Source organism: Orbicella franksi, chromosome 5 (genome assembly GCF_964199315.1).
Source record: "Orbicella franksi chromosome 5, jaOrbFran1.1, whole genome shotgun sequence".
NCBI classification, from domain to species: Eukaryota; Metazoa; Cnidaria; class Anthozoa; order Scleractinia; family Merulinidae; genus Orbicella; species Orbicella franksi.
Genome location: NC_138149.1, coordinates 4,001,532 through 4,013,621, shown reverse-complemented (window position 1 = coordinate 4,013,621; position 12,090 = coordinate 4,001,532). Strand labels below are relative to the sequence as shown.

General features: G+C 38.6%; 1 protein-coding gene across 1 annotated transcript; it reads right to left on the bottom strand.

Moving 5' to 3' along the window:
• Positions 1 to 7: 7 nt before the first annotated feature.
• Positions 8 to 11,532, bottom strand: LOC145487597 (zygotic DNA replication licensing factor mcm6-like). Its single transcript, XM_081466416.1, has 22 exons — positions 10,292 to 11,532; positions 9,494 to 9,637; positions 8,737 to 8,847; positions 8,464 to 8,626; positions 8,130 to 8,269; positions 7,815 to 7,927; positions 7,485 to 7,548; positions 7,196 to 7,277; positions 6,935 to 7,085; positions 6,396 to 6,537; positions 5,832 to 5,973; positions 5,492 to 5,599; positions 5,211 to 5,291; positions 4,943 to 5,017; positions 4,135 to 4,215; positions 3,959 to 4,006; positions 3,711 to 3,774; positions 3,514 to 3,608; positions 3,063 to 3,174; positions 2,782 to 2,973; positions 1,562 to 1,695; positions 8 to 708 (listed from the first exon to the last, which is right to left on the bottom strand). Exons 1-22 carry the CDS (start codon positions 10,381 to 10,383, stop codon positions 592 to 594), a joined length of 2,451 nt encoding a protein of 816 aa, XP_081322542.1. The 5' UTR covers positions 10,384 to 11,532; the 3' UTR covers positions 8 to 591.
• Between the last annotated feature and the right edge of the window lie 558 nt (positions 11,533 to 12,090).

Here is a 12,090-nt window from a genome sequence, read left to right as displayed (position 1 = left end):
CCCCCCCCCCCCGCACAGTGAAACACTGTAATTTTACCCCTGACTTCTCAAACTACTGGATTTTCAATCCAATTTTGGTTTCCCTAAGAGGTTTGAAAAATTGGTATTCCAATGTCTACAGCCTTGTTATCACTGGTCAACAGAAACAAATTTTATCAAACTAACTTTACAAAAAATATAACAACAAAGGTGAGAGGTAATATTTTTATTGAGCACTAAGTATGCAAATCGCCATGTTCCACACTTTTAACCTCATAAAAAGCATAACAAGTGGAGTATACATCAAGTGCATTTTAGAATTGTACCTGGTTTCACAACCAACCACCTGCTCTTTTTATTAGTTGACAGCTTTAGAGTTGTGTTATGCTAACATTTTCACAACACTGAACTGAGGAAACCACACTTTTTAATTCACTTGGTTTGCTCTATTTTGGTCTTATACAAGAGCAATTCCCTAAACACACAAAAAGGTTCCTCATTAATCTTGAAGTTTGAGTTCAATTTGAACTCAGTATAAGAAAGCCAACTTTTATTTTATGTACAGTATCAGCAAGTGAGTGTTGGTTACTGAATTCTCTCTCTCTCTTTTTTTTACAAATCATCAACCACAACATTTGGATGGACAACAAGGAAAGGGTCGTCCTCATCTGACGGCACATAATCTTCCTCTGTCACACCCCATTCCTTCAATGCCAGAATAACATTATCCTGGAACAATAAAAAAATACCTTTGATGAACCATTTCCCTCATGGAGTCAGTCACAGTTATGCGATGTTGTTTTAACTATTGCATCTGTGGATGAAGCCCTTGTCAAGTGTACCAAAGATAGTTCTTAGGCCCCATTTATATGGTCGCAGTTACCCAAGACAACCCTCCCACCAAGTTACCCTAGCCGAGGTAACTTTTTAATTATTTCTTTGCAGCAAAATTCAACCAACCATTTACAAGACGATTGCGAACCTGTCTCAGGGGGAGGATGGGAAGGGCCACAACTTGGGTGGGCGAGTTGTCTTGCCTTGGCAGGTAGGGTAACCCTGGCAGGGGGTCAACTTTGCTTCATATAAACACTTTGGCTCGCCTAACCGAGACAATTCTAAGCATGGTGAGTGTCACAAAATGTCTAGATTTAGGACTTAAAGCAGAAATTCATATAAAAGAAGTGAAAATTAACTCCGCAAAACCCACTTTGATCAAATTACTAAGGAAATCTCAAAGAAAGAGGGATATTTGCACATTTGATTATTCAATAAGGACTATGAATAATCATGCAGGGTCAACTTTGACTCGGCCTACAGGGACTACATTTTCACATATAAACACTTGATAAAGTTGCCTCGGGGGGAGGCTTGTCTCAGGTACCTGAGACCATATAGCTGGGGCCTAAGTCAACTCTGTAGAGGAAAACATACTGCAGTGTGCGACCATTCAAATGAAAGCTATTGAGCAGTACCTTCCCAAGTGGTGTAAACATGTACTGCTAATTAAGCCTCACAAGGACAATTCAAAAGTCGATGCATGAATGCTAAATATGAATTTAATGAAGGTGCAATTCCAACTTACATGGGTGATCAGTCTGTCCAGTACTTTATCCACAATAATTTTCTTCTCGGCTAACTCTTCCTCCGTTTCAATGTCTTTCAAAATTGTTGTGAGATACCAATTCACAATGTCACTTCTTCGTAAACCAGCATCATCTGTGAATTAGAATAATGCAGCATCACAATAATGCCCTTTGTGCTTATTACAATAATAATCATAATTGGCCTGGGTTTCATGAAATGCACAGTTTAGATAGTGATCCCTACATTTGTTACTGTGTACAAATTCTGTTTATCACAGGATGGGCCAGTGGATAACTTGTTTCTTTTTTTTAACACCTCTCAAAATGTACCTAGTTTATTGGTATAGCTCAAATTTACATATTGTAGAAGATAGCATGCTTTTTATTGATGCAGTCCATTTTGCTCATTGGTATGCAACGCGCAAGATATCTGTGCATTGTGTAGTTTCAGAAAATATCCATACCTCCCCCACGGAAGGAAATTTTTCTAAGTCCCCCCCACCTCTCTGGAAATTCTGATTGAGCTTCATACATTTCTTTAAATTTTTTGGTCTTACAGAACCCCCCACCCCCCAGGAAATTCCAATACCTTCTGTGGGGGGAGTATGGATATTTTCTGGAACTGAACATTATGTTGAACCATCAAATAAGGTGTATACAGGGCAGGAAAAAAAATTGAAATCCCAATGTCCAGTGGGCAGATCAATTTCAGTTTCCACTTGCCCCCACTTAAATATTACTTGCTGACGTGGCAGCCAGTATGGCAATCAGAGGACATATGTGAACAAAGTATGCTTGGATTCCCAACTAATCCATGCTTTCAACTCAGTGGTTAACTAATCTTGCATTAAAAAGTTTTCAAATAGCTTCTGACGAAATTATCATTTATCAAGCTAACATTTTTTCAGACTCACAAGACTACTGAGGCTAATTTCACTTGCCCATCAGGCCACTGGACTTCTATTTGCCCAAGAGCAAAATCTGCTTGCCCTGGGCAATCGGACATGGGTTTTTTCCTGTCCTGGTATATATTCATGAAATGCCAATTTTTTAAACCACCACTGCAATAAAATTTGTATTTTGAGCTTGTGACCGAGAGGGTCAGACCATCCCTTGGTGATCAAATCCTTTCTTCTCAGAACCTGCATATGCTTTTAATATGCATATGCTAAGGAGAAATAAAATGCTGATCACTTATAAACTTTAGTCAATGACTTACCATCACCAGCTCTGTACTCCTCAGCCCTTAGATGCCCCGCAATAGTTCTTGCCATGGACCTGTACTCTTCAAACGACAAGCGCAGTTTGGATTTACTCTTCTGATCACTGTCTGTCTTGGTAGTGTCTGTGTCTGTGTGACCATTCACCATGCCACTTGGGTGGGTGTCGCTTTCTGCATCCACATCCATATCTTCAAACAAATAAGGACAAAATGTTATAACACCACTGAGTATATCAATGAGACATTTTAATATTTTTTTCTTCCTTTCAAGTTGCTACCTTCTTGTGGCTCTTCCTCGTCATCATCGTCAAACTGTACATCTGGAGTTTCCACCCTGATAATAGACTTGTTCAAAAGACGAAATGCTTCTTTGACATGTTTTGGTTGCACCTGTAGTATAATATGAGATTACAGTCACCAAAGATAATTATATCAAGAAAATTATATCAAGAAAATTGCAGTTGATAATGCATGATTTGTTTAATAAAAACAATATACCACAATGTATCTAACTTGAATAATTATCATTATATTTTTCCATATCCTCACCCCCAAGGAAGGTTTATTTAAATTTCTCTTCCCCCTACCCAATCAAATCTGGAAATTCCAGTTTAACTTAAAACTTTCTGTTGAATAGTTTGGAATTTGAGACACCCCACCCCTCGGAATTTCGAATGACTTCCAAGAAGAGGGTATGAGCATTTTCAGTAAAGTCTACACTTCACTAACCTCATCCTGGCAGTAGAGTCTGGCCATACCCTCCGAAAGACGGATCATACTCTCCAACTGTCGCACTGTGATGCGCCAAGCAGACCTCGCCACACCTGTCAGCGGGAACATGGAAGTCAGAAAGCAGACTAACTTGAAGGTAAAAGAAACCTCTTACAGCAAGTTTGTTTTAAACGTCTTTAAAATGTTCTACTCACTTGTGTCCCTTTCCCTCAGATGTTTGTACTGCTCAACAATGAAATCCTGGGCATCTTTGCTTATCTAAGAGAAAACAGTTCCTGAATCAATTGCTACACATAAATAACCGACTTATATTTATAACTAAGTTTGGATGGTGCCACCTAGCTTAGCTTAGACAGTGTCAATTGTTTTTAAGTATCAAATTACTACAGATGCATCTACCTTCAATAGCAAAAACTCTAAGTAAACAAAATTGTAAACTTACTGTGGGCTTGAACTGCCTGGCAAACGTTATGTACCTTTGCACCTCATCCTGTGGAAAAATATCAATAATAACCAGCACTTAATAGGTATCAAAACTCATGGGTACAACACTAGCATGATATACATTTAATGTATGACCTACGGCATATCACTTTTTACAAAAGAACACAAACCCACCACACTGTAAATCCTTTCCACAGCTTCTCCAAGCCTGCTGTGTAGATCAACTATTCTCCGTGCAATGGCATAGTCTGTTACCTGCAAGGAGGTGAGAAGAAACCACAACAAATCAATACAAAACCATTTAATTTTTAAAACACTGTCTTCCTCAGTTTCTATGAAACTGTTTAATAAGTCTCAATCTTGAAATATCAATTCTCCCAAATTCCAAAATATTCTGACTCTCAATTTTAGTTTTGATAATCTGGCTATACATCAAGACAATGTTCTCATGTAAATCATTGTGGAGTCCCACAGATACAGAACAAATCTTCCAGTCTTTTGGACAGGTTTTTTAAACTCCCATTTTGGCAACAAGAAGTACACACCGTCATGCAAAATTGCTGATCTGTACATTTTTGTGTTTTTTTTTTTTTTTTAGATTGGCATCTCTCATTCTCATCCCCAGAGGCCATGCTCCTTTTTGTCAGCACCAAGAATTGTAACCTCTGAGCTGGCCCAACACTGGAGGTCCGTGATTCACAGACTCTCCATCAAATCTGAAAATCTGATTGGCTGGGAATACAAAATAAAAACACTGCGCATGCTCAGAAAATCGGGTCCAGACCAAGGTCACGACTCTTGGTGCTGACCAAAAGGAGCGTGGCCTCTGAGGATGAGAATGAACATCTCTTTGTTTCTTAGTTGATGGTTTCTCCATTTTTGACCGCTGTTTGCTTGGTGATATATAAGTTTTGAGCACTGTTGGGAGTTTGGGGTGTTCTTTCAATTGACTGTAAACTAACACATGTAACAGCCACTATACCTCGTTGCAATCATCTACAAGGATGAAGAAAAGATCAAATCTGGACATGATGGGAGCTGACATGTTGAGATTGTGCTGCAAACATGAGAAAAATAGTAAACATTAAATGCATCCATAATCTCCCAACTGCTTTTCATAGTTTTTGCATCATTTAAATTAGGAGAATTTTGAAGTTTACCAAGAGTAATCATATTCACTTGGTCAAGGTAAAAGATAATGTCACACATGTATACCATTTATACATGTATTTACTGTGACCTTAACTTACCTTAAGTGATTTTGTTCTGTCATATCGACCACCAATTGGGTTTGCTGCAGCTAGAATGGACGTCCTAGCATTCAGTGAAGCCTAGGGAAAGAAAACCATCTTCCAATCAACATTGCATGTACTCGACTTCAATATTTAATTAATTATTCTTAATTTATGTACTGCATTCCAAGAAAAAACCTTAATGCTTGAGAAGAAGTTTTGTTTAGTAATGTCACTATCTTGCATCCAAGGCTTGCAGCATGCTCGCATGTCAAATAAAATGAACTTTTTGTAAATACCTTCACTCCAGCCTTTGTTATTGAAATAGTTTGCTGCTCCATAGCTTCATGAATGGCAACCTGATCCTTTGGATCCATCTTGTCAAATTCATCAATGCAACATACACCCTATGATAAAGAAAAATGTTATGATTCTCTTTTGCAGAAACCAACTTAGGGCCTCTCCATGGGTTCCACTAATAAGACTTCATTTTCATCGCAATTTTTTTTTTTTTTTTGCAAATATTTTTTACATCATTATTTTCTTTCCCTTTCTTCTCAAGTTTACTTTTAAATGACCACACAAACATCTTTGATTTAATCTTGAGATTCCTAATATGTCTTATTTTAAAAAACTCACATTATCAGCCAACATCAGTGCTCCAGCTTCAATTACGAACTCTGACGACTCTTCGTCCTTGACAACAGCAGCTGTGAGACCTGCGGCACTAGAAGCTTTCCCAGAAGTATACACTGCCCTGACACTGAACTCTTCTATGTGCCTATCAACAAAATTACACAAAGAGAAAAATTCAAGTACGCAACTTTGAGGGGATGGGTGTATGGGTGTGGTGGCCTCATGGTTAGAGCCCTCTATTCCGGATCGAGCAGTCCAGGTTGGAGCCAAGTTGGCCTGGGACATTGTGCTGTGTTCTTGGGCAAGACCCTTTACTCTCATAACCCATCTCTCCAACCAGGTGTACAAATGGGTAACGACAAATATAATGCTGGGGATGGGCCTGCGATGGACTAGCATACCATTCAGGGGGGAGTAGAAATATTCCTAGTTGCATCATGCAACAGAAACTGGGATAGGCTTTGGTCTGATGGGCTACTTGGCTTGTATGCAGACTTTACCTTTACCTTACTTTGAGGGGTGCGAGTGTGCACCAAAGAGAAAGCAGAAGTCATGAATGTATCTTACTTGAGTATTTGACTCTTAGCTGTGCTGGGATCTCCAACAATACAGACATTGATGTCCCCTCTAAGGTTAGTTTTTTCTGTCGTGACTTTCGGAACTCCACCAAACAACATAAGAAGCACACCGCGTTTGACCTCATCATTTCCTGAAAACAGTGAAGCTTTATCAGCTTGATGTAAGAAAGAATGAAGACTTAAACTGAAGGTGCAATGACCGTGCAAATGCAAGAGGACAAATGATATGCTATATGTAAAATCATTAACATTGCTGAATTAGAAAAGTTGTTGGTGTTCATCTCTAAATACACACTGTTGATTTATAAGCATTTATATTTTAAAATCACTATTCCAACTTTTTTGGCCACCACCAACCTAGCCTGTTAAAACTGCTAATAAATTATTACTGACTTGATTGATTTCAATAAAATATTTCAAGAAGTTTCTCGATTCATATTTTAGTGATAATACAATAGAATCAATGTGAGATCCTCGTTAAGACTGTAAAAGTTAAATTTGTCGAGTCAAAACTATCTATCAGCTTACCATGAATTGTAGGGAATATGCTGTTGATCAAGTTTTGATAAAGATTCTTGTCTTTGCTCATTTGATAGATCTTTTGCCACTCCTGGTCTGTCATCTGTTTTTTGATTGTCTCTGCTGTGACATCATCACTATCAAGATCTTTACCACCAAACTGGAAAAAAAAAAAAGATTAAATCCACTTTCAGTCCAGTGCAACTCTATCAAGAACTGCATAAACTCTTCTTGTCGGAAAGCTAAATTATTCAATAAAATAACCTTTACCCTTGGATTTGTTGCTTGGACACTGCACGCTAGGAAGGCAAGTCTGTAGGTCAAATCTCGTACTCCGAGAGCCTTTAGACCCCTATAAATAAATTAACTGTGATTTAGTAGAACTTCACAAATTAATGTAAAATTGCTGATCAAGTTAAAGACAGTTGTTTTCAAGCAATTTTTCCTAATTATTAAAATCTTATTTAGAGATTTTCGGATTCCTAATAGAACTCTTAAAATTACTAGGTATAGTGAAACCACAAACAAAAATAAATAAATAAATAAATAAATAAATTACCTTACACCCTCTGCTTCATAGCCTTCACCAGACGTCTGTCTTCCAGAAGATTCAGCCCTTGCACCTAAACATGCATGATCACCAGACAAAATAATGAGCAACCTTTCACCATCTACTCAAGGTATTGATAAGTGAATAAAGATTTTAAGCTTGGTAATGAAATGCGAAAGGTGAATTGATCAACATGACATGAATATGGGACAAAGAGGTGTTGTTACTGAAAATTTGACTTAATCTATCTCAATGCAGAGGTAAACTCTATCATTATCTCAACTCCATGTGTATCTCAGCGCACAGTGGAACATTTCAGCAACATTTTTTTGTACCTACCTGGTGTAGAAAGCTGTGCCACATCTGGAACAACTATCAACGTCCCAGTGAAGTCACACTTGTCTCCAGCTTGCGCTTGTTCGACTGCTTCGGCTCTTAGGATTATTTCCACGCTAAAAAAAAAAAGATTATTAATAATAAACTTGGCAAGTTCATCTTGTTTCCTTCCAATTTAATAGCAAATTACAACAAGGCATACCAAAGCGGTATAATTAGGTATAAAACCACAAAATGTTATTGACGCTAATCAGGAACAACTGCATTGTTGATTCCACCATCATATTACTAAGAAATAAAATATACATATCAACAAACCTTCTGGGAATGCTTCCTCTGGGTAACTCTGCTTGTGTTTCTTGTATACGAACTTTTTGAAAATCCACATAGCGTGAGTTGTTGATGTCAAGCATAAATCTTGCCCTGTTTTGACAGACTGGGTTGCCGCACACTGTGGGCTATCAAACATAACAAAAATGACAGATTTGGATTGTGATGGATTTCAACTAGAACTCAAAACTCATGATCAATATGATAAAACTCAACTTACTGTAAACCAAAACGAATCATGGTAGGTAAAATATAGAGTCTACGTTGTACAGTGTACTCAGTTCTTGAACATATGAAAAAGATTAACAGCATTCATGCATACCTGAGTATATTTAAATTGTTGTTCTACATCTTTGATGACTGTCTGACAGTCAAGACAGATAAATGTTCCAGTCACTAGCTCAGGATGTACAGGGTGTGTCCGCACAACTTGTCCACTTATTCTGAGTAAAGTACCGATCTTCTGACTGGTTAGCTCTCGAATCCTAGATTACAATCAAAGGAATATAAAGTAAAACAAGTTTCATACAAATCAGTCAGGGAAACATTTTTACTGCACTTTTACTGCACAAATATTACATCATAATTATCTCACTTGTGTCTTGTTGGAAGATCAGTAAAGCTGACATAAAACTCTTTTGTTGGTGGTACTTGGCCTCTGTCTCTTGCAAAGTTTCTTACAGCTCGGCACAGATATGGAAACACTCTGAAAGACAGCTCATTTGATTAGATAATTTGTAGCAAAATCCATGCAGACCCATGCAGTCAAATGCAGCTTCGTTAATTGAGATCATATTTATTTCATAACTATTTTCAAGAATCAAAAAACCTGCTTTAATTTGTTGTGAAATGATATCTCCTGCATATATATATTTCTTTTCCAATGCACTTCACACTTTACCATAAGAGCTTTTTCTATTACTTTCCAAGTTGCATTTGATAGTGGATAAAAACACTTTGGAGTCCATTTTCACTTTAATTTGATCATTTCTCACAGTATAACAAAATTCTGGAAGGCAATAGGTTCATCGCATGCTCTACTGGGTTCTGAACATTACGATGGTAACTATGTTTTCCCTGCAGTACAGGCACGATGCACACCTCCCCTACCTCCCCCCCCCCCACCCCCTACACAGTCATCCCAAGTATTGCACTATGTGCCAAGCACGTTTTCATGTACTAGGATGAACAGGCTGGAGGATTTTGTCAATGACTTATTTGATATTTTACCTCATCTTATGACTATGGACTCCACATCGGTCGGTTTAAAACCATTATGATTGTATTCCTGGTCTGCAAAGTCCCAAAATAAATTTGTTACGTGGTTGTCCTGTGACCATCAGTGTTCTCACCTGTAATATTCCTCCTGTATAATTGTTGATAACTGAGCATTGTAGGACTCCACATCTTGATAACTGACAGTTAATGTGTTGCGCTCAGGTCTGATAAGTTCTTGAACTTCAGGAAGGTATTTCTCTTCTCCATCAACTTGAAATCTGCAAAAGATATTAATATACATGCATTAATAATGTTATTTGTTGGAGATAATAGTAATGACATTTAAGGACAAGGGACGCCCAAACGTTTGTATCGCAATGAAGTAAACCTTTTTGCACCATCACCAGCCAATACAAGCCTAGAGCTGACTGAAATATTCAAGCAGACATGTTTTAGAGCGACGAACAAACATAAACTTCATTATTGTACTACTTATTCCATTAAACTCTCCCATTGCACTCGAAAATAGAGAACCTTTCTTTTATCTTCCAATCTAGAGGCAAGCTTGATTCATTTAACACCTTCTACCCCAGTAGTCTAGATAATTTGTATTTTCCCGTTAAAGAAATTTAGAAGTTCATCTTCCTATTTTGAATAGAGAGAAGTGAATCATGGAGCTTGGAAAGCTGGGGGCATCCTTATTTCAAATTGACGAAAGAAAGAACATATTCAAGCGTATTTATACCCACAAGGAAAGCTAAGAACGTTCGATTTCCTAGAAACAGGCAAAACTTAATAAAAAATTTGCAGGTTTCAAACCATGTGCGGCTCGATCGGACAAATTATTCATGTTGAATGAAGTGTACAAGATTCGGCACATTTGCTGAAGAATGCATACATCTCTCGAACCAGTGAATCAAAATTGCACTTACTCTTCGAGAAAGTCTTGAAATAACTTTTGGCATCGCTCCGCGAGGTCATCGCGAACGTGGGAAGTTCCAGTAGTGCGATCAGCGACATCCATTTTCTTCGAGGTTCGCGGCGATCAGTTGTCTCACGTGAAGAAATTTGGCGCGAAAAGTTCGTAGCAACACGTTCCCGGATGAAGAGCAACGATGGGAGTCAGGGAGGGGAGGCTAGGCTCATCCTCCTGATTGGGAGAGGGGCTGGTAGGGGACTAGTCTCCTTTACAGCCGTTATTAGGGTCGCGTGACGACCCTAACAACGGCTGCGAAGGAGACTAGTAGGGGACATTCCCGAAATGTTCTTTTTAGTGTCAAAGAACCTTCATGCACAATGAAAACATGTTTATCGGTGGTAATAAGGAGCCATGTAGTCAAATGAAGAAGTCATGGTGGTACGTCTGGCAGACGCACTTTAGTTCACTGTACTCTGATGCCTGTGAATGAAGCGGTTGCCAGCAGTTCAGGTTCCACCCCTGGTCTCTTAGGGTGCGTTCCTTTAGGTTGACCTGGATCAGGATCAGTGATCCAAGATCACGCGGTTCATGGTGCATCAAAGGAACCGATGAATCCTCTCTGGATTCATCGGTTAATCACTCTGAATATTCACCAGACGCTCTTTGGGCTCGTCACGTGCGGGAGGAAGATTGCGTGACGAACCCAAAGAGCGTCTAGCGACTGCGTATGGAGGCATTAGGAAGCTTGCGAAACCAAGTCGATTAAAAAATGAATTTTTATATCACCTACGAATCTCGCCATACTCTTAACTCATTTACTTTGTTTATCACTGTCAGAACTATCGCAAAACTAAATCCGGAACACAGCGATAAATTTGAAATAATAAATTTAAAAAATTAGCCGTCGTGGTTCACGTTCTCCAGACAACGCAAAATTTGGTCATTTCACGTTGCTGTTTTGCAGAGAACAGCAAAGAAATGTACCAAGAATTATAACACACGTGCACAGCCATTGTACTGCTCAATAATTGTTCAGTGACGTTCCCGTTGCTGTTGCCGTCGTGGTTTCGTAAACTCCCTATTCTCGTCCCCAGAGCCTCCGTTTCTTTTGGTGACGGTAACCCTTTCACGGGTTTAACAATGCCTCTCTCTACCTGGGGGTGTAAATAGATACCATTTACGGGACGCCTAAGTTGATTATCAACTTGAAGTTCATAAAGCGAAATTAATTACTGCCACAGCAAATGTAGAAAAGCTGGCGAATTGAGCGTGAGTCCTTTGTTGAAGCACTCACGAAATGTTTCACTTGCGCGGTGACTCAGAATAACGTTTACTTTAGAACCTATCTTTTTGATATACCGGTTGGGACGCTGTTAGAAAACCGCACATTATGCTGGAACCTGCGAGGTATTTGCAATATTTCTTGCAGCGCTTAACTTGGGATCCTGGATAAGGCTGATTGAAGGAACGCTCTGCATGACGGAAAAGACTTAATAATAAACAATTAGATTATGGACTCGAGATTTATATGAGGTGATAGTTGATGAGATCAAAGGCCGAATAAAATGTCACCTCATTGAAATCTCGAGCTCATAATCTAATTGTTTTAGTAGAATTCTAAATGAAATTAACGCCAATAAAGGTTTCCAATTGTTTTTCTCACGTATTATTAAGCTTCGTGCTGTAACAAATTCGCACGCACTGAATTGTCATTGCAAATTTGCAGTTGTCTATGCGCACGCACCTGTTTTTTCAATAATTTCAAGTTTTTAATGTCAAGAAACCGTTAATGTCCTTCTTTTAGTCTTCTTA